Here is a 23,354-nt window from a genome sequence, read left to right as displayed (position 1 = left end):
ATGAGCGTCCTAAAGCCTTCTTACCAACAGTACCTTTTTTGTATAGAATACTTAGCTTGTAAAACCTACATGTGGCACAATGGATCTTTAGGATTACCTGTATCCGAGGATGGCTATCTTACCTATAGGCCGGTAAGCCTGTCATCAGTGGGGATTTATATTTGGTACTAATATCTTGGTTTCCTGTTAAAATGTAAACGTGCTGTATTTTATAAAGCGCTTTTCTAGTCTTGACGACTACTCAAAGCACTTTTACGTAGTACAGGAACCTTTCACACACATTCATACACTGTGGCCGAGGCTGCCGTACAAGAGGCAACCTGCTCATCACATAAACACTCACGGCAACTTAGTGTTCAGTGTCTTGCTCAAGGACACTTTGACATGGGACTGCAGGGCTAGGGATTGAACCACCAACCTCTCTATCACTGAGCCGCAGCCGCCCCGTTAAGACTTTTTCAGTTTTGAGAAAAACTTGAACTATATGAAATGAACTATAATTTGGAGGCTACCCTGCATTGACTATGAGGACACCCTAGGGGTCATGGAAGAAGATCCCTGTTGAAGATCCCTGGATCATGGAAGGCTTGTGTCATGTGGACGCACCGACAGATTGGTTGTCAATCATTACATCATTATCTCTTACCAGTGTATTTCCGTGTGTACTTCGTCCACAACAATCCCACCAATCGGTCCCAAAATGTCCAAGTTAAAGAGGAAACGGCCTAAACATATTCTTATTAAATCTTTACAATCATTCCCTGAAAGAAACAGGCTGGCCTGCCTTGTTGCACCATCCACATTTTATTCACAACTCAGTTTGTTGTTGTTTCCTGTAGCAAAGGGATTTTGAGAATGAATGCGAACAATGCAAAGGTGCATTATGCTTCTTAAGACTGTGTTCAGTAATGCAAACCCAAGAAAAAGTCACATACCAGAAGTGCCAAAGTGGCTAAGTGAAGGCAATGTAAAGTGTATCTTGAACCACATTAATGTATCTTGGCCAAGTGTAGGTAGCACATGCCTGAAGCTACGTCCCAGGACACATGGAGAAGAGTAAATCTTGAACCCTTTGTGAGCTTCAAGTGTAATCAGTCACTCCAGTATCAACTGGAGTGACACGCTTCTTGACCCGGCTGTCTCCAAGACCACCCCTCTAATGAACAGCATGCAGTTAGATGAGAACCAGCTTTCCACACCAGCAACTGCAGCTCCAGAGGAATGTCTCCTGCTCAGTTTATTTGCTGGGTTATTTTCTATGTGAAGTGTCTGCCAGCGCATGTGAAATGAACGAGCAGAGAGTATATGGTGGTGGCGGTGGGGGGTTACAACGGATCACTGTGACCCTGTGAGGTTGTGATTGGGCAGCCAGAGTGTTGTTTTTTTTTTAGGAGAGAGAGTGTGTTTGTGTTGCTCTACCTTGAGTCAATATTAAGAGAGCTCGGAGCTCATTTTGTGCCTCAGATTCTCCTTTCGGGCGTGAGAAAGAAGAGGTTGGCTTCAATGTGCCACAGATGGTCAAAGCAGCCGGCGGCGGCTGCAGTCTACTCTGGAATGTGGTTGCTATATGCTTTGCTACATTTTTGCATTAGAAGAATTTATAAAAAATACATTTGTAAACACCCTGAAAGTGAAATCAAACATGTCGCACAGCCCTCCTTCAGATTCCCAGGCTTTATTCTCTGAAACGTCTTGGCTTTCTCACCTTCATCTAAAGTTGTTGTCATTACAGTCCATCAGTTAGTCATGAGAATTCATCAATGCAAATGATCCGGTAAACAGGTTGAAACCCATTTTTTATATTAAAAAAATAGAATGGCCAATTTTGTACTCTATTTCCAAATACAGTAAGCTCAAATTTCTTCCATCCCTGAACATGAGTGGATAATCCGTCATTCTGCATATCACTTGGCTCAGGGAATTTGTTACATGAATAATATAAAAATACAAACTTGCCGGAGGGTGAGCGATCGCCTTTAGACGATCGTAGCGGCCATAGAGTCAGGATTTACTACTACTACTACTGATCCTCTGTCATATCTGTACATACAAACCATCAACCAGCTGACAGGTGCATTGCTGAGCGCCCTGCTGCTGAGCAGAAGGTATTTTGACACATCTTAGTAGAAAAAGCACAGGTTTGCATAACTAAATGAATGATGTAAGGCTGTAACTAACAATTACTTTATTGTTTAAAAGTCCGTGGAGTATTTTTTGGATGAATGGGTTAGTCATTTGGTCTCTAGAATGGTGAAACATGTTTTTTCCCAAAGTCCAAGATGACGTGCTCAAATGTCTTGTTTTGTCCCCAACTCAAAGGTTTTCAGCTTATTGTCACAAAGGAGAGAAGAAACTAGAACATATGGATTAGACAAGTACTTGGAGATTAATTTAATAGTTAAATTGATAAATACAGTAATGGATGAATCTTTGCAGCTCTAGAATGCTGGCTGGATTCCATTTAGCTCTTTGACGTTGAGGGTGCTGGTGTTTTCCATGCCAGCTCACCGTCACATGGTCACAGCTTACTGGGACCATTGAATAGAACATCATTATCATCCTACAACTATGTTACAGCTGTGCTTTTCCTACTTTGAGTACAGTCTGCTCTGATGTAAAAGCTTGTTATTGACTGTAGGAAATTTACCAAAAAAAAACAACATCAAGGTCCATTCCTAGAGCTTTCAATCTTATAATTCTTGTTTTGTTGTTTTACCTGCCTGGCCTTTTTGTTCCACACTCAAAGTTGCTAAGACCATTGCCAACAATCTGGTGAGTTTGTATTTTAAAAGAATTGTGAGACACTGAGTGAAATCTCTTAGTTTGTTGGTCCTCGATCAAGGCCGGGAAAAAAACCCTAGTCCCTCTGGCAGAGGAGAAAAAAGGCTCCTGAAAAAATCCTGTTTCTGGGAATGTAATCATCTGAGCTGTATAAATATGATATCTAATTTATGTCTTTGGGTTTAAAGTGCCCACTTGCAAAATGCTTCAATCCTTGTTTTAGAGTAACTCTTACTCTCTCCTCAACACTGGGGGCTTGTCGAAAGAAAGAGCTTCACATGCAGATCTTTTTCCAAAAGTGGTGTCCAGGGACCCCAGGGGTCCTTGAGGGGGTTCCAGGGGGTCCCCAGCAACAAAATGAAACAGCAGTATAGTGTTTTCATCATAATGACATTCACAAGTAACACAATGACAGAATGAATGACTATTTTGACCATTAGTTTCATACACTTAAAAAAATAAAAAATAAACATGTAAAAGCAAAATTCTACCCTGCCCTGGAATTATTTTTTATCAAACGCGGGGGTCTAATTTGTCTTAGGGGTCCTTGACATTAAAACAATTGGATCCACTGCTCTAAGTGGCTGAGACAAAAACACATCCACAGTTCTCACCTTTGACCTACTGTCCACAGAGCTGGAGTGAGTCTTATGCTCCGCGCTCTCAGTCAACACGCTGTGCCAGTCAGCAGGGCAGAATTTAAAGTGTTACCCATTTGCTTGATACATAGAGTACATAGCACGTATGCTTGCAAAAACACACACATAAACATACATAACATGTCCACACAGGAACACACACACTCCCTTTGGCATCTTTTTCTCTGTGCGTAAGGCTGTTGGTGGACAAGGAGCATGTTGTTAGAAATGAAGCAATACGTTTAGTCCGTCTCACTCTCAGATCTCCAGGATGTCTTCTGTTAAGGCAGGGGGTTCTCACAATGTGGGTCAGGTTCCATACCGGAGCCAGCGTCCTTTGGGACCCTAGTGGAAAAGAGCGTTAGTGTGTTAATATTAGGGGACCTGTCCACATAGTGAGACAGATTTAGTACATTTGGTTTAGGACTTCACGTTCAGTCACTGTTGAGTTTGGCTCATGGCATACAAACCTTTGTCACATTTATAAGAAGTTTTGATCAAATACGAAACTAAACTGAATTGCTCATTTTTAGTTTGGGAACCGTGTTTTTAGTTTTGACAAAGTAGTATGTTCTAACGATGACAGCAGGTCAGTACAGGTTGATACGTTCCATTTGAACAGTGCAGCCATTCACGCAGTGTTGTGTTATGTCCTCCCAGTTCTCTGATAATAGTTTGGAACTGTGGAAGATGTCAAGTTCAATGACCAGGACATTTATGGACCAAACCAAATGAAGGTTATTGTCATTTGAAGTCACAGTAAAAGTGTCCTAAAAAAATCAGCGTGTAGTTTCTGCCGCCCCCACGAGGAATTCTACGTAATGACAACGTCCACATGATACAAGCCTTCCATGACCGCAAAAAGGAAAGTTCCATCCAGGCATACCACAGGCAAAACTGAACTGAACTGATCTGTTTTCAGCCCGCTCTGCGCCTCAGTACGTGGCCACCTCCGGCTCCTGCAGGAACCGGTGCTTCGAGCTGCTGGAGCTGGAGCCGCCAAACTGCCGCTGTGACAACCTGTGTAAGACGTACAGCGGCTGCTGCTCGGACTTTGATCAGCTCTGCCTCCGGACAGGTACTCAGTCCTCCTTTTCTCATCACTTTTTCCTTTCTCCGTTGCTTTTTATCCCCTCTGTCTTAGTTCTTAGTACCATACGAGCAAAATATAGCTAAGGAAAGTAAACTTTGTCCTGGTTTTATTGTGTGTTCTGGTGTTTTGAGCAGTGTGAGTAATTCAAAAGTGCTTTTATTGTTTAACGTAGTTTGTAATATAAGTATATATAAAAAGGGAGCTCAGGAGTTGACTTTTGGCGGTGTGTTTGCTATCAGAGGAAAAGTACTCAGGCCGGGTCAGAATTCCAATGGAAACAGTCTCAGAATTTTTATCTTGTGTGTGTGTGTGTGTGTGTCTGTGTGTGTGAGTGTTAGTGTGTATGTGTGAGAGAAGGGACAGAATGCTCTTGATTTACAGTTTTATTCCACATTTCAGAATGATTTTTGTTATGTTACACATGACACATACTTGTATGTTAGAATAATTATCTAAAGGATGAAGAGGAAGCAGAATAAAAGCAGATGAAGCTTATAAATATGCTGTATTATTAATTACTGATAAGCAGGCCCAAATGGACTCTTAACACATATACCGATCAATATATAGCGACATTCATTTAGATACAGTGTCTTGATTTCTGTTTTCTTATTTGAGAATCAATCCCGTCCCACCCACACCACCCACATACCGCCATTACCAACAAGGCAAAAGCATTGGAGAAGAAAAAAAAAAGAAAATAAATGAGGAGGATGAGGGATGGAGCAAGCAAGCAATTCCCACTTTGTATAAGCAACATAAATACAACTTATCTTAAATTGTAAAACACAAGTGTTTAAAAAGGGACATTGGTAGCATAAGTTAGCATTGTAAAATGGATTGCTTATGCAGATCAACATCAAAGCCAAGACAAGATATCTGAGAGGTCTGATCATTAATGAGCCTGGTTCTTCCACTGGAACGTGTCGTTGTGATGGTTGTGACTTACCTTTTCTTACTCGTTATGCTTCTTACTCTTCATGTATTGCCTTCACTTTTTCAGTCTGTCATCATTTCCCCCTGCCACTTCCAGCGTTGGTGGTCTGGTTTTATGTCCTCTCCTTGAGCCTGGTGGTCCTTACCACTGTAATCCTCCCTGTGCCGAAACATGATGATAGACTTGTGTTGGTACCAAGAGACTTTAAGCTACAGCTCTCATCTGGTGTTCTCATTTTGAGAATTTTGGCCAGAATACATATAATGTTGTCAGTGATTGTCCCAAACTGCTAGGCTGTATTAAATGCAGCCAAACCACTGGAGCATTAATTTATCAGCTCTCCTTTCTCAGCACTAATCTCCATATATCAATGTTTTGGAGTCTACTGTTTTTATTCACATCTCTTTGTTCCCGTGTACAGAGGGGGGTTATGAGTGCAGTAAGGTTCGCTGTGGGGAGACTCGAAACGAACAACATGCCTGCCACTGCTCGGATGACTGTCTGGCCAGAGGAGACTGTTGCACCAACTACAAGTCTCTGTGTAAAGGTTTGCAACTTAATTATTAAAAATATTATAGTACATACAATGATTTTAGGGCTGCAATCAATGATTAACGTGTTGAATATTTTCTGGATGAATGAATCAGTTGTCTCTAAATAGTCAGAAAATGGTGAGAAATGTGAATCAGTGTTTTACAAGATGTCATGTCTTGTTTTGTCCATAACTCCATTGTCCAGATACACACAGCAATTAAATTTCAGGAAGCTGCGTCTTCTATTAGTCCAGTTAATATAAGGTTGAGGTGTAAGAGAAGTGTGATCACTGACCTATATTTTCTGCGTTATAGTCACCTGGTAAGCACACTGATGATGCAATATTAACAATGTGAACTTTAATATTAGCTATGTTGTCTAAGTCCCTCCTTTGATCATGTTCTTTCAGGGGACAGTTCATGGCTGCAGGATGAGTGTGAGGAGATCAAGACAGCCGAATGTCCTGCTGGGTACGTTCACTCACATCTGAGCAGTAAAGGAGAATAAAGGGATCGACCAGTGTTCACATTAAAGCCCATCTGAATGAATTGCTGAAGTTGGTTTGTGTGTGGGTGTGGGTGTTTGCAGGTTTTTGCGCCCACCACTCATCATGCTGTCAGTGGATGGATTTCGAGCTTCTTACATGAAGAGAGGAAGCGCTGTCATACCCAACATCGAGAAACTGAGTAAGAGTTGGAGGGCCAATGAGCAAGATTTTGTTTAGCTGTAAGATCTGTCTGTTCAACTGATTTGGTGTTATTCACAGGGTTCTCTGTGCTAATCTAGGGTGTCCCTTTGCTCTGTTGTCCTTTCAGGAACATGTGGATCCCATGCTCCATACATGAGGCCTGTTTACCCGTCAAAAACCTTCCCCAACCTCTACTCACTGGCTACGGTATGGTACAACACAGCATGCTGTCATCAATATTCAGGTTGTCAGATGTTGTCTGTGTCATGTCATTAAACATTGTATGCCTTCATTGTTAACAGATGTTAACCTCAGCTGTATCTTAAAATGGTCCGCTAACGTTAGTGTTAAGCTTAAAGTGCAGCTGAGGCTAACTACTCAATCTGAATAAGTTAGCATGTTTCCAGTTATTATGCTGTTATGTTGACATTTCACTAGTACCTTTTGCCAAGTGTAGCTGTGATATCTAGTATTGGTAACATGCATGTAGCCTACAACAGCTAGAGCACAATAATGCAAAAAGTACAATATTCCCCTCCAAGATGTAGTTAAGTATATGTAGTATAACCTCAGTAGTAGTAAGTACCTCAAAACTGTTTAAATGTCAACTTCCCCTGGACATGTCCTAAAATGACTGTAGCTCTGAAACAGAGTAATAATATACATTATGTAATGCACACACTCTTACAGTTTATTCTTTAAATGTTTTGTATACTGAAAAAAGCACTTACCAAGTCTGGTTGTTAACTTTGATTGGTTCTCAGGGTCTTTACCCAGAGTCTCATGGTATCATCGGCAACTCCATGCATGACCCGCTGTTTGATGCCACCTTCACGCTGAGAGGCCGAGAGAAACTCAGTCACCGCTGGTGGGGAGGACAGCCAGTGAGTACTGCCTTCTTGAAGATAAATAACTTCTGTTGGCTTTGAACGTTGTGTTTCTCTAATTCATCTGACAGGCCACAGATCAGAGGCCAACATAGGCGGGAAAGACTTTTCTTTTGAAGCCCACTACAGTATGAATGGCAGGACTCAGATGTGACAAACCAAGTCTGATAGGCTTTATAAACCAATGATCAAAAACACATGTTAATATGAAAGCTGGGTTGGGATCCTTTTTAGTTCTTACATAGACCGAATCGTTGACAATAAATATTCTGAATCTCTTCAGGGCTTTGTTTTTGTGGACTTGGTTTGTGGATTGCCGTTTTACAGCCTTGAGTTTGCATTTTGTAGGTCACCATCTTGTTTTTTTTTCTGGTGTCCCTCATACTTGGACAAAAGGGTGGTCGAAAACTGGCAGACTTTCTCTTAAGCTACCAGCTAACGCTTGTGCTAGCTAACTAGCTTGGTTGGCAGTATGCTGAACAAGGTATTTTTAGGCTACCAAATGTTCCAGTTAACTTTGGTGAAGTTAAAACACACAGTTAGAAGTTCAAAATTTAAGATGAAAACACAGGGTTTTGTGTCCACAAGAAATGCAGCTTTAAGGAGCTTCAGTCTTAGCTTCTCCTGTAGACCCGGACTGCCTCTTGGTCAGAATACATTGCAACTACCAAGGCAGACCAATGTCTTTCACCACCAACACCAACCTACTGTACGGTTCTGTATTAACTGCAGTAACACAAGTTGGTGTGAAACCCAAACACCCACACACTGTGGGATATCCTTCTTAGTGTACTGTAGTGTACTGTACACCATGGCCTTGATCTGTGTCCTGTGTACTGCTCCAATAGTGTCTACCTCAACTACTTATATCAGTCAGACCAATAAAATAATGCGACTGTACTGTTTCTCTCTTAGATCTGGATCACAGCACTCAAACAGGGAGTGAAGGCTGCCACCTTCTTTTGGCCTGTGTAAGTCCACATCTGCAGCTTTCAGTCACAAAATATATTTTCTGACTATATTTCCTAGCAAGCCTTTTTTACAGCAGTGTGTTGGTGCTCTGCACAAGCCATGGATGTCACTCAAAAAATAATTTTAAATGTCTTCCTTTTTCTTTTCCATATTTGTGCTTATTTTACCTCATTAGTTAGATTAGTTTATTTGCACAAAAGAAGCTATAAAGTACATACTATATATATTAAAAGCAACTTTCCCCATCCTTGAACATAGTTGACATAGGGAAATATAAGACTATATTAAATAATTAAATAAGAAGGATGTATTAAAGAACCATCCTTTCTCAATATACCAAGCATCTTCACAAACCTCTTGTTGTCTTGCATTAATACTTTGGACATAGCAGCCTCCCTTCCTTGTGTCGCCCTGTTGCTCAGGCAGCACAGATATCGTACAGCTCTTCAAAACGTTGCTCTTTTTTGGTCTGAGCTCTTCTGAAATAGTTGCCTGTGCCTTTTTTTTAATATTTCTTCATAAGTAAATCAGGGATTGTAAACAAACCTCACAGGGAGTCAGATGTAGCTTGTTTTAAATACTGAATGCAATGTTTGTTGTAATTCATGTACTCGAGTACCACGTTAATAAAGTGCCAACAGTTACCTTATTGATATTGGAAACATGACAGCCATGAGTGAATGAAATGGCAACTTCAATATCTCTTGGCATTGGCAGACCTTACTCCACAGCTCTGTGGAATAGTAAAAAAGTAAAGTAAAAAAACTTTCTGGATGGTTTTCATTTCACTTACACCTGGTCCCATGACCAATCCCTACATAGGGCCACCTGAGCCCTGTTGACATTGTTCTCATCTGCCCAAACAAATTAAGCTACACAAATAAACTCTCCAGAGTTTGATGTTAATGTGCATTAAAGACCACTCCAATGCATCCTCTTATAATTGATAATTTAGGGACTGTAAATAATTTGATGGAGAAAGTTGTCAAAGAGAGTTATCCGAACATGTTCCTGCTGCTTACTCAGACCTTTAGCCTGTGGAATACAAAGGAGCCCACATTTATCAGCACAGAGAAAGCTTTGATGGACCGAGAGGCACATCTCAGCAGAGGGCTGTTTTTACAGCAATTTGTGCAAATGGGCCTGTTTACACTGTGCAGGATTCGTATGTGAGCTGGGGTCGCAGGCGTGCTACTCCATAGAACCAGAGTGTGGTTGACAGTACTGTTCTTGCACAGGAGACAGGACAGTGCAATAACAGTGAAGGTCTGTTTTGACATTTCTGTGTAGCTAAGAGAGAATATTTTACAACACACTTTACATAATTTAATTTGGGGTTGGCAGGGTAATGGGGACCAAAGATTTTAGCTAAATGATAGGGGGACTGGTAGAAGGTCTGTGTTGGTTCAGACCGAAAGAAGAGAGAAGGAAAGATAAAAGGGTATTAAAAACAGAAAATTGGAGGTGGGGACATTTTTTGAATGAGTGAAGATAGACAAAAGTTCAAAAAGGAATCAAACATGGAGAAAGTCTAAAGCAGTGTAACCACACCTTCACGCCCCCCCCAGCTGCCTCAGACATCAAGCCACATTCAGGGCCTCAGTCATTGGCCTGATGGCTGACAGCTGTGGGCAGCCAGCAGCTTGGTTGGTGGCCTCTTCACTACACAGGCAGCCTTTAACTTCCAGACACTTAAAACAGCGAGGGGGCTTGAAATTGGTTCTTTTCTACAACCCTCAACTTTATGAGGCTTTTTGAGTTAAGGGTTTAATGGTTCACTCTGGCATCACGGCTCCATAATACTGTCACGCTGGATTTCTGTCTTTTCCTTGTTGGTTTTCTTCCCCTTCATTGTGTTTGGTTGTGTGTGTGTGTGTGTGTGTGTTGCAGTGCTATCCCATTGGAGAGGCGCATACTTACCATGCTACAGTGGCTCCACCTCCCTGAAGCAGAGAGGTGAGCCTTTCGTTGTTTCTCTGGCTCACATTTGTCTTCCATCTTCCTGTTTTCTCTGGGCTATTTTTTTTTTTGCAGCAACAGCTTTTCAAAAGTGGGAGAAACGTTTCACCCATTATCTCATTTGTTGTTTGGAGTTCTGGGATGTAATCTGGATGTTTGATTAGTGTTAATTTGCTAATGAGTGCATTTATCCCCAGTTGGTCTGAATATAATATTCCTCAGCTAAACATTTTTTTTCAGCATCTGAACTTAAATCACTGAAATCACAATTTAATCAAAACAGAACTCTAATGTTTTAATTTGTGAGTTCTGATCACATTCCTTCCATCTGTAACATTAATCATTAATTAGCTCCTATCAGTGACTGCTTGTCATGTGATGACATGACTCCCCGCCCTAATGACAGAGATCAGACTGCTGCTACTGCTGTTACTGGGCATTTACACTGCCTGAGGAAGCCGTCAGACTGTCCGGCAAAAACACACGTCTTTCCATTCATTTTGAATTGGGGTAGTGCATTTAGACAGCGGTAGGGTTAGCCATAGGGGGAAAAGTTGAGACCGACTTAACTTTTGGAGAAATGGACCCCTGCGTCACACTGTGGTGGCCAGTTGGGTAAATGGCGAGCAGACTTGTCGGTGTAGTTTGAGGTGGTGTGGGAGTCCTGTACAGGAAACATAACCGCCTTTTTCGCAGCCACAAGAATCCCTAAACTGCCTGGAAATTTGTATATTAGCTAAATGTTTCCACAACAATTACAAAGCACAGTCGATCTGTCTCGCTAGTGTCTTTTTGCTCCATCTTTCTTTCTGCAATGAAGCTACCTTCAAATGTGGGTGGAAATATGAGCTCTATTAACAATCTGAGGGAAAATAGTGACTAAAACATGAAGTCTTCCGGTGCTCCGTTAGGGGGTTAAATAACAAAACAAGACATCACACAAATGGGGTATTTCAGTGACACTCCAACCATGGCACAACCCTACTGAAAATCGCCGGATTGCTTTTTTTTGGTCTGAACGTAGCTTAATTGTGCTCCGCCGATCCATTACAACCTCTGATGACGAAACTTTCTCATTTTGGTTTAGTGGAGAAAATCCGTTGAAGATCATGAAATAGCTGCCAATCAGCTGTAATTGTTTGGAAGAAAAAAGGTCTTAGGTGCTCAGAAGTTCAGACATATCATGAAGGTGCTTTTTGGAAGTGAACACAAAATAAAAAAAATAAAAAAGACATCTCGAGGCACTCTTCCTGCAGTAGTTAAACAACCTTTATTTGAATGGCTATTTCATATTGAATACAGTTTACATAAGGACAAAGACATTTATACAAGACATTAGCTAGGCTAGACACATATGGACAATGCAAACAAGGCTTGGACAATACAATACATGAACAATTAATGCGTGCAAGTGTAACTAAGAGCTTTTCAAATAGAGGCTTTTGAACTTTTTGTAAGATACCTTTCTTGGACTTGTTTTTTCAGCTGGAAGTGTTGTTGGATAACCTTCTGAAGTATTCAGCACTGTGTGACTTTCTAAATGTATTGATAATAATAATCATACTACTGCTACTACTAACACAGACAGGGTGGGAAATTAGTTGTTTTGCCCAGCAGCCACAGTGGCTGGGGATGCCCAATTTTACCAGCTACTTACGGTATATTTTATACTAGCCACTTTTTTCCAGAATTCTAATTCATAGAAAGAAATGCACTAGCATATTTTGAATTGATTCAATACATTATTTTATATTATTAATACATATTCTATTAATATAGGCAAATAAAAAGTGATGTGAAAATAACCCTCAGCTAAATGTGTCACGGACTAGCGTTGAAGACCACTCCAACCGCCACCGTGGCTGGTATACAAGGCAAAGTCACCCGCCATTGGCTGGTGGCAGGTGCTAATATCCCACTCGGAACACAGATAACATTGCTGCTACAACTACTACCACTATTATTACTGCTAGTACTGCTACTTCCTATGCTACTACCACCTTACTAAACCACGGTAGTTGCAGTTGTACATACTGTGACTGCTGCTGCCATCACTGCTTCAGTTATTGACAGTATTGCTGCCTCTATCAAATTAAGTACTGTAAAGAAAAGGTATTATTAATGATTATTACTATCAGCACCACAAAGAACACATCTGCAGTGTGAATTGCATCTTGTTTCAGGCCCTACGTTTACGCCATGCACTCTGAACAACCAGACATATATGGACACAAAATGGGACCCATGAGCATAGAAGTGAGTACTGTGTGTGTGTGTGTGTGTGTGTGTGTGTGTGTGTGTGTGTGTGTGTTGTGACTGGTGACTCCTTTTCTGTGTTTCAGTTGAACAACCCTCTTAGGGTTATTGACAGAATTGTTGGCCAACTGATGAACGGACTTAAACAGATGAAACTACACCGTTGTGTCAACATCATCCTGGTGGGGGATCATGGTACGCGCACATGCACACACACGCACACACACACACGGACACACACACACACACACAGACACACACACACACACACACGCACACACACGCACACACAGATAAACGGAAATGCTTTCCATTCACTTCATTATATGCTTCACCAGCCAATCACACATGCTCCTGTGTGCTCTCAGGTATGGAGGAAGCCCACTGTGATCGCACCGAGTTTCTCAGTAACTACATGACCAACGTTGATGACATCATACTCATCCCGGGCTCTCTAGGCAGAATCCGCTCAAGATACCCCAACAACCCGAAATGTGAGAGAGGCCAAAAGAAAAGCTTATAATGAAGAATTGTATCACTCTATTTAGGATTTTTGCGCTCTAACTCATGCAGACTTCATTGTGTTTAAAGCTTTTGGTCCTTTTGGATCTTTATCATCAAACATAGACACAGACATAAACGGCACCAAAAGGTCTTGGCTGAGTATGTTTACATGCACACTAATGTAACTATTATTAGAAATATGACAATATTCCGGATTTCATACAAGTAATGTAAACCACATGTTCTGTTTGGATATTCTAAATAAGACCCTTTTCCGAATATAGCATTTTCCAATGAAGACGTGGGATACGTCGGTATTATTCTGGTATTATTCAGGTTTGGACATATACAGCACATTCAGAATCTTTGTCAATCAGGGTTTTTACTGCAGTTTGTGACCATTTACGGCCACTTGCCTGTTTACGTCAGCGCTATGTTTGTTGTACAAAACCAACCAGCCAAGAGTTTGCAGGGCTGCTGTAGAGCTGCATGGCCAAGAGCAGTGCCAACCGTTTCAAGAAGCTGGTTGAAGGAATGAAAGAGGGTGGCTGTGTTCGCATGGCCTAACAAGTCCGCCACTGCTGGAAACTTACTCAAAAACGTAAAAAAAAAAAATCCTGGTATGCACAGCTAAATGTAAATGGGAATATTAGTGGAATATTCACTTTCATTAGCCATGGAACAAGCTTAGTCGGAAAATTGTCGTTTTCACATTAAAGGAAAAGACTAAATAATATGTGCATGTAAACATAGTCATTGCACACTGTAAACATGGTTTTTAGAGTGCTGTGTCCGACCAAAGCCATGTATTATGTTCTTGATGTCTACATTCATTTGTCCTACCATCCCCTTATCTGATACTGTTAAAATACACAGATCAGTACTGTCTGTTGCTCTGTTGGGAAGGTAAATGCTTTGCAACAGTTGTAACTGCTCTGACCATGTTTTTTTTCAGATAACCCCAAGGCTGTTGTTGCAAATCTAACAGTAAGTGGCAGGGTTGAATAGAAAATACACTGTGTGAACAAGTGAAAAAGTACTGGCTGAGAATTTAATAAACTCTACTATTATTGAACAAAGAATGAGGACATTATTGAGTGGTGATGTGTCTGTCTCATGTTTGATTGGCTCTTACAGGATCAAAATGATTGTTTCTTTGTTTCAGTGTAAAAAGGCAGACCAGCACTTTAAGCCGTACTTGAAGCAGCACCTGCCTAAGAGACTGCACTACGCCAACAACCGACGCATCGAAGACATTCACCTGCTGGTGGAGAGGAAGTGGCACGTTGCCAGGTACAGTAGCAACACTACAACAGGAAGCACAAATAACCATAACCAAACAGGATCTGGTGGTTTTTTAATAGTTTTTTAGCAGTGATCCAGAATAAAAATCTTCTTGAAAAAACAGTACAATATTAATTGATATCACAATTCGATCTGATTAGATTAAGAAGCCTGCGATTGATATGAGTTAATAAAATAAATTAATTTAATATTATCAGTTTATTTATTACTGTATTTATCAACTCAGAAAAGCAACTAAAATATGATTTGACAATTTGACTGCTGAGATAAAAAAGAGAAATATAAAGTGGAAATTTCAAAATTAAAGTGCATCTGAAGGATGATAGGAACCTGCAACCCTTTACTGCAGCTCATGCCCTCTATCTCCCCAATGTACTAACATATATAAAAATATACACATTTTTAGTTTGCATTGATGATTTTGGAATCACTGAATCAATTTATCGATCCACATCGGTGTATGTTACATCCCTACCAACCTGACACACGTCAGGTCGAAAACTTAGCCAAACCAGGACACACAGACATCACACACACAGACTGCATTACTGCAGTGAGGATAAATAAATGTCAATAAGGTGCTAATTATAACTCCAGATTTAGCCCTCATAATCATTTTTATTTTTAAAAGACGTTCTCCAGAAATTGTACAGTACCAGGAAGGGCTCTAATGTTCTGTGCAGTCAGTGTAGATGTGGCATTTTCAGCCCACGCGTCATTGTAGCTTTTTATTGCACACCTTGCTTTACTTACTTACTTCTTACTATGTCAATGTGGGCTGCTACCAACGCATCATTAACACATGTAGTGCTGAAAAGTTTTAGGATATGCAGTTCCAATCCACACCCGTGTAAAAAACAAAACAAACACCACAACTTTTTTCAAAAATGCAGCTGCTAAACCGTTAATACTCCCTAAAATCAACTCTGACAGGCATTTGATGTAGAGCAGTTATGAAACTTACTGCAGTGATTTAGGGTCACAAAGTAAACCATGAAGTCATCAGGACTGAAAGTGAAAACAAACCACCTCTGACCCACAACGCTACACACACACAATGTGTGTGTGTGTAGCGTTGTCAGTTGAGGTGGTTTGTTTTCACTTTCAGTGAGCTCTTTGAAAGAGATCTGTGAGGTTTCTGTGCAGCTCACCATATAGACAGACGGTCTAATCATTGGCACCGTTGCTTTGAGCAGTGTCAGAGCGTTTACCCATACACACACCCATATACACACACACACACACACACACGTATGCATGCACTCCCACAGACACAGTAAATGTCTGACCACTATTCAAACCACTGAGTTTCTCGTTTCCCTGTCAGCTAGTCATTTACATTCTTAACATGCTTGTGGCTTCACACACACACACACACACTAAGGTGTATAACGGGAAGCAGTGTTTCACTAATGGACACTTAGTAAAAAGTGGCTGTTTTCTAGAGGCCTGGGTTGTGTGAAGAGGTGCTTGTCCTGGGCAGAGGGCTAAAGCAGCTGAAGTAGTAATGCTGACAACGTATTGCAGTTCAACTGTTACCACGATTCAACCCTTTAAAACCTGTGTGCACCTGACAACACACTGCATCAGGTCTTTATAAACCATCTACATATTTAACCCCTTAGTCTTCTATCAACTTCTACATTAGGCCAATGAGGTGGGACCAGGGGAGAACTTGCTTGGACGCTTCATCAGCGTGCCAATAACCAATTTATTGAATTTCTTTTGCACAAAAATCAAACCTTGACATGCAGACTTGACACGGTGAAAAGCTGTTGTGCGTTTGGCTGGTTACCTTTACAATGCTCCACCCAGTGCTCAAACACAAAACTGCAGATTAATTAGCATAACCAACATGCTATATAAAACAGCACAAAACAAAGTGGTGGAATGGCTCCAACAAGTGCAATGTGAATTAATGTGGCATGCACTCTGAGATCACATCGAAGTATGTCAGTGTGTTTGTACCGTTTCTTCCTCTTTCCCCACATTGCACAAAAACATTCTGCACTTAGGAACTGAAAGAGATTCAACAGTTTGTTCATGATAGAAATTCTAGATTGCAAATTGTTTTTAAACTATCTCCCTGATTTGACCACAGTTTGGCACGGATGATGGGCATCTTTCAGAATTGCCAAAAGAAATGTAACTACCACAAATAATTAGCTGAGCAGCAAATGACATCAGTTTGAAACTTTTGTTGCATAACCTTCTTGTTCAATATATGGTCAATGTGCATCAACCAAACTCCGATCAATGATTCAAACTATTCATTCCAGGAAAGCTCCAGAAGGGAAGAGGCATTGTGGCTTCTCAGGGGACCATGGCTATGACAATAAGATCAACAGCATGCAGGTACTCTTGATGATCTACCGTGGAAAAAGAAGTCTGAAAAGTTTAAGATCTGCTGTTCCGACCCACACCCGTGTACAAAAAACACCACATCTTTTTCAAAAGTGCAGCTGCCAAAACGTTTATACTCGCTAAAATGAACTCTGACAGGCGTTTACTATGAAGCAGTGACAAAACTTACTGCAGTGATTCAGAGACACAAAGTAAACCATGAAGTCATCAGGACTGAAACTGAAAACAAAACACAGCTGACAACGCTCTGTGTGTGTGTGTGTGTGTGTGTGTGTGTGTGTGTGTGTGTGTGTGTGTGTGTGCCATGATCCCCCACCAAGATAATGTTGACACAGCGGTGCAGTTTCATTTGTTGAAGTCGGTCCATCTGTTGGCCAGCAATTAAGACACACACACACACACACACACACACAGAGCTGCTAAATTAAAAAGATCACCAGATAGATAGTCGACCGGATAGATAGCAGCCTGTCAGAACATCGCGTTTAACTATATATCTTTAAACGTTACGGTTATGGCTGGAAACATAAATGAACAAGTTTGCCCATTTCACAAATGTCGCAAATTATTCAAATCAACTGCCGATTTGTCTACCTGGAAGTGCTTTTACACTTAGCGCGACACCATGCAGATTCACATTGTTGACACTGAACTACACAAATAATAGGTCTAAATCTGAAACTTTTGTTATTTATTGTGTCAAATCTATTCATAACTTGTGCCCTATACTTTTACTTTCAGACTATTTTCTTGGGGTATGGACCTACATTTAAATTCAAGACTAAAGTTCCAGCCTTTGAAAACATTGAGCTTTATAATGTCATGTGTGGTAAGGCATATTTTTGTGTGTATGTGTTTAATTCTAGTCCTTTTGGACCAGCCACAGTGTGTTTTAATGAATATGTTAGTGATTTATATGTGTCTACCTCACTGTTTCTCCCACTCTCAGATCTTCTGGGTCTGAAACCAGCTCCCAATAACGGAACCCATGGTAGTCTGAACCACCTGCTGAGAAGCCCACCCTACAGGCCCACCATGCCGGAGGAGGTTTCCAAGCCAGCAGTCCCTGGTCTGGTTGATGGGGGATCAGGGGACCTGGGCTGCAACTGCGAAGACAAGGTCAGCAATGAAGACTCAGTGGCAGACGTGGGCCCGGCTTCCTGTACACTGCTGACAGGAATACTACTTTTTAGGAGATTGGCTTGTCGAACCAGGTTGATTGTGACAACAGCAGTAAAACCAAAAGCATCCTGTTTTCATTACCTTCCACGGAACTCCACACTAACACGCTAACTCCATTTCAAAAGTGTCAATATTTTATTTACTATATTAGCTTGCATCCTGCAAGTTTCAGCAGCTGTAAAGCTCGGTAACATGTTACCTGATATAGATATAACATCATAACATGTAGTTAAAGATTCAGTTTATTATAACTTTTGTTTTAAAATTCTATGGTTTTGGTAGTATTCACCAAAGTAACTGCTGAGTTCCAGGAATACTTTGTCATTACAATTTTTCCCGGTTTTTCCCTTTTTCATTAGCTACATGGCTAATAAAAGCGATATTCCACTAATATTTCTGTTTACATGCAGACGTGAACTTTTTCCCAGTTTTCCATTGGTGGAGGACTTGTTGGACCGGGCGATCACAGCGTCCCTCTTTCATTCCTTCAACCATCTTCTTGAAAAGGTCGGCGCTGCGATGTTTTTGCATATCCTAAAACATGTTGATATCCAAGTCTTTCATGATGATTGAAAGTAGCTGTGTTTTTCCTTCTTTTCTTTTGCCATGCATCTTTACCACAGCCCTTTAAACTGTTGGCTGGTTGGTTTGTGAACAAAAACCACAGCAACACACAGAGAAAACAGTATTATAAACCCTGATTGAGAAGCAGATTCTAAATGCATTGCATTCAAAAAATGCTTTATAAACCCAAATAATACCGGCAAATAAAAACTGGAAAATACTATTTGTAAAAGGTCATATTCGGAATATCCAATCAGAATATGCTGTCACATATTTTTTTTTTATTAAATATCGTCATATTTAGAAAATTTGTGGCATTTTAGTGTGCATGTAGACATTCTTTCTGTAGATCTCAGCTTATCCATTGGTGATTAAATGTTATCACAACTGGAAGCAACATTACAAAAATAACATTCAGGTTGTAAAAAACTGTAATTATCCTTTTATTCTTAAAGTTATATGTAGAGTATATGACAATGGGAGGATTTAAATGCAAGATGATAAGACCAGGGGGAAACGTCAAGCCTAATGTTAACTGAGAAATGGCCCTTTTCTGGGACCATGAAAATCTGCAGCAAATCACAGGTGAACACGGAGTAGTTTTCAGATTGCTTGTACCTGAAGTGTAGTTCTCGTTAGGCCTCGAAGGTTAAACGGGGCACCGTTTGAAATCTTCATTTCAAATGATTAACAGAAGTATATATACAGTATTTACAAAATGTATGAACAAAATAAAAAAATTAAATATACAACATAGAAAACTAAACTAAATTTCAACACAACACTTGACCCATTTAAAAAGGGAGCGGTAGAAACCCTTGGCTCATCCAACAGATCCTTCGCAGTCTTTACAACATTAAATCCCATTCAAACAAGAGAAGTCAAACAGACCATTATAAATAATACAAAAATACTGCTCCAATTTACATCTTACTTTATGTAGACATTAAGGAAGGAAAAATAAACAAAACAAAAGCAGGCAGCAGTAACGTCACTCCCCACTTCTGTACTTATCACTTTGTGTGATCGATTCATTCGAGACTGAGTCAATATTGATGAGGCCAGTTTCCTCTTGGTGAGGGCAGTGTGAGGATCATCCCCATGCAAAGTGGAGTGTTAGCATGGAGCACAGGAGCTGATGGTGACACATGGATGCTTTTGGTAACTTTTGGATGTTTAAGCAGAGCAACAAGCCAATTTCCAAAAAGGATTCTGAATTACTTTATTGTTACGATGATGATGAAGATGATGATGCAAAGGAATTGATTGAGTCTATGTAACAAGGCAGTTTTTCTGTGATATAGTTTTGGCTGATTTTCTAACATTATTGCTACGGTCACCTAGCTCTTATTTATGAGGTCACAGCATATAAAAATGGTAAAACACTATAAATGTTGGTAAAACTGCCAGTCAACATGTTCTCAAACTTCTCCTGTTATCATGACCTCCAGGGTTGACCCCTCCCATCGCTGTGATCACAGTCAAACAGCTGGCTTCATGCCAGCACTGTTCTGGCGAGGGAGAATGCACAATTAATTTATTGTACCAGATATAGCTATAAAGTCATCTGTAGTCCCGGAATTACCAAACTAGTATTTTGTAATACTTTGATATGAAGGAGCCCCACGGTGCTATCCACCATACCTCCATTCGTTCCATCCGTTAATCTTATTGCTCATGTGATCTATTCACTTATTTGGCTCCTAAAATGATTTGTAACTCAGAATCCATTACTGGCTGCTCCGAAGAGTCATTATATTCAGTTTGTCTAAGAATAGGAAATTATGTACAACAACAGATTCTGAATACCAGAGTTTACAGCTGATCCTGAAGCATGGAAACTAATTCAAAGGTTCATGAAGGTTTTGGAAACGGTAACACTTTTTAATAACCATTAATAGATACTAAATTGATATTAAATAAATCTTTAGTTAATTGTCACTCTGTTAGCAAACAATGCAATTATAAATAATGTTTACTACTTAATAATAGTGCTGTAAATTAACAGTTTATTGTTACACAAATTATATATCCCTCACGTACTATATTAGGTATTGGGTAATGATTAAAAAAACATTTTTAAGACATCTATAAACATTACATAGATGACATATAGAACACTTTGTTGGTCTGTAAACCGTCTATAAACAGTGGATGGTTATTATAAAGTTGCAACAGATGACTGTTATACCTTGTTAACTAGTGAAATACTTTGTAAACATCCATAAACATTATCCGTCTGGCTATTTTAAAGTTGCAACTGATGTTTTTCATAGTTAGTAATTAGTTACTAAGTGCTCTGTTAATCCATGATACATTTTCTGCCCTTCATTAAATAAGTAACCCTTTACTATGGAATGTTTATAGATGTTTTAAAAATGGTTTCTCATTCATTACCTGATACCTAAGATAGTAAATGAGGGATATAATGTGTGTAACAATAAACTGTTCATTTACAGCACTACTATTATTAGTAAACATTATCAATTATAATGCCATTGTTTGTTAACAGTAAAATGACGGTTTGCTAAAAGTTAAATGACAATTAACAAAAAATTAATTAACTATCAATTTTAATGATGGTTATTATAAAGTTTTACCAAAAGGATATTTGAATGGGTTTATAATGTTTGTAGCTGTTGTGCAAAGGGAGGCCAAACAGCGAGGAAAGGTACTGAATATTAATAGTCTGTTTTGCTTTTTAAGTGCAGTTAATATTTTACACAGAGTACCAGTAAAAAGAATCACCTACATGGTTCCTTTATTATGTGCCTGTGAGTGTTTGACTTGTGAACATGTATCTAAATACCTGATTGCTTTGTTGTTTCTTCTATTCAGCTTCCTTAAAAACTTCAATAACATTTTTGCATCTTTGCTTTCTGCTGCCGAGTGGGTGTCAACTCACCTTCAAGCTAAGTCCATTAAACAGAATCGGTAGTTAATTTGCTCACGAAAAGGCAATCTCTCATTTCATTAAGGCTTATGCTTCCCATTAGACTTCCGTCCAGACATTGTCAAAGTATTTCTGAGATCTTCTTCCTGAATGGCTTGGATTGAAAGTGAGTTGGAGCCAGCCCCTCTCTGCAGTGTTTCACCTATCTCTGCTGTGTTTGTGATTCCCATGTAGATCTCTGGCATGAGATTGTTTCAATCTCCGATCTTTTTGCAGTTGCGTGTAAAAAGTAGGGGCCAGAGAGGTTTGAAAGTGACCCTTGTACGAGGCTATAACCTGGAGTCACTCTGGCTCTGTCTCTTACAGAACAAAGTGGAGGAGCTAAACCAGCGACTGAGGCAAGCAATTGATGGTCAGTCTGTCATGTTACTGAGAATGACATGTCTCTTATACATAGACTGTAAAAAAAATGGACGTAGCATCCGTGATGTCAGTCATTGGTTTGAGGGCTGCTGTTTTGAACCCTTCTGATAGAGGTGTCGCCATCTTAGTTTGAAATCAAAGGTTAAGATTTTTGACAAGAGAGTGGAGTGGGGGAGAATGACGCGGCCAAGCCAGTGTTGCAATAGCGCTGCGCTAAGCTAAACGCTAAAGGGTCAAATTTGCAAATGTTCAAAGCAAGTCATCCAGAAAATCCGCTAACTTTGCCATAAGTTACCAGCTAACACCAAAACTAGCTAGTTTGGTTGGCAGCATGCTGAACCGGATCTTTTTAGGTGACCAAAATGTCCCAGTTAACTTTGCTGTAATGTAAACACACAGTGATGTCAAAGTTTGAGACGAAAATACAGACAAAAAAAAGTTGACATATATTCTAATGTCCCCAGTGTTAGCATTGTTAGCATTACTTATCCTCTGTCCTGATTGACAGGTCCTAAAAAATACCCTGTTTTACCCTCGATTTTAGAATAAATGGGAGCATCATTTACTTTATGGACATCAAATCAGAATGCAGCTTTAAGGAGTCTCTCCCTGCTGGAGGTTAGAGAGAATGCAGATTTAAGGAGTCTCCCCCCTACTGGAGGTTAGAGAGAATGCTGATTTAAGGAGCTTCAGTTTTGGCTTCACTTCTCAGACCTGGAAGTTTGTCCATTATTTTTACAGTCTATGCTCTCATACAGTCAATACAGTAACTGAGATAAGGAATTATAAATACAGTAAAGGATCCACCATGACCTAAGTAAACCTGCATCATGAACCTTTGCATTCTCATGGATTTTTGCTTTCACAAATTGCATTTGGTTCACTTCGGTGTAAACTTGTGGTGTTCCACACCTGCACTGTGTCCCTCTGTGCTCTTCCTCTCAGACAGCAGGAACCTGCCGTACGGTCGGCCTGCCGTACTCTTCCGTACCAAATACTCCATCCTCCACCACAGTGACTTCATCAGCGGCTACTGCGAGTCTCTCTCCATGCCGCTCTGGACATCCTACTCCGTCAGCAGACAGGTACTCCTCATGTGCTGCTCAAATTTATTGTGAATATTTACTGTAGGCAAACCACCTGAAAAACATTTAGACAACAGTATGGCAGTCACCTAGGGAATAGATTGATTCATCAGTATGATCGTTAGTTTAAAAACATATTGAAGAATTTATGGTCCAGAACCAGCCTAAAAAACTCACTTTATCTTTTGAACATTGGCCCCACAGACATAGCTACACACAGATTAGACTAAAGATTTCTTAACAGATACAGTGGTGGGAAAAAGTGTTTGCCCCCTTCCTCATTTCCTGT

General features: G+C 40.2%; 1 protein-coding gene across 3 annotated transcripts in view; it reads left to right on the top strand.

The window, feature by feature from the left end:
* enpp2 (ectonucleotide pyrophosphatase/phosphodiesterase 2) overlaps positions 1–23,354 on the top strand; it is a 31,348-nt gene that overhangs the window by 3,729 nt on the left and 4,265 nt on the right. The window contains exons 3-20 of one of the 3 annotated variants that reach the window (XM_034874596.1): positions 4,342–4,497; positions 5,871–5,996; positions 6,393–6,453; positions 6,572–6,669; positions 6,799–6,878; positions 7,436–7,555; positions 8,474–8,529; positions 10,421–10,486; positions 12,673–12,745; positions 12,832–12,940; positions 13,114–13,239; positions 14,205–14,236; positions 14,415–14,542; positions 16,834–16,909; positions 17,660–17,747; positions 17,868–18,037; positions 21,834–21,969; positions 22,926–23,065. In XM_034874596.1, coding sequence (XP_034730487.1) covers positions 4,342–4,497; positions 5,871–5,996; positions 6,393–6,453; positions 6,572–6,669; positions 6,799–6,878; positions 7,436–7,555; positions 8,474–8,529; positions 10,421–10,486; positions 12,673–12,745; positions 12,832–12,940; positions 13,114–13,239; positions 14,205–14,236; positions 14,415–14,542; positions 16,834–16,909; positions 17,660–17,747; positions 17,868–18,037; positions 21,834–21,969; positions 22,926–23,065 — 1,841 coding nt within the window. The remainder of the gene's footprint in view (positions 1–4,341; positions 4,498–5,870; positions 5,997–6,392; positions 6,454–6,571; positions 6,670–6,798; positions 6,879–7,435; positions 7,556–8,473; positions 8,530–10,420; positions 10,487–12,672; positions 12,746–12,831; positions 12,941–13,113; positions 13,240–14,204; positions 14,237–14,414; positions 14,543–16,833; positions 16,910–17,659; positions 17,748–17,867; positions 18,038–21,833; positions 21,970–22,925; positions 23,066–23,354) is intronic. The other 2 variants (XM_034874597.1, XM_034874598.1) reach the window with 2 other exon arrangements.

This window comes from Etheostoma cragini, chromosome 6 (assembly GCF_013103735.1).
Source record: "Etheostoma cragini isolate CJK2018 chromosome 6, CSU_Ecrag_1.0, whole genome shotgun sequence".
Taxonomy (NCBI): Eukaryota; Metazoa; Chordata; class Actinopteri; order Perciformes; family Percidae; genus Etheostoma; species Etheostoma cragini.
The sequence above is the reverse complement of the archived record's forward strand: the minus strand, read 5'-3'. Positions and strand labels throughout refer to the sequence as shown.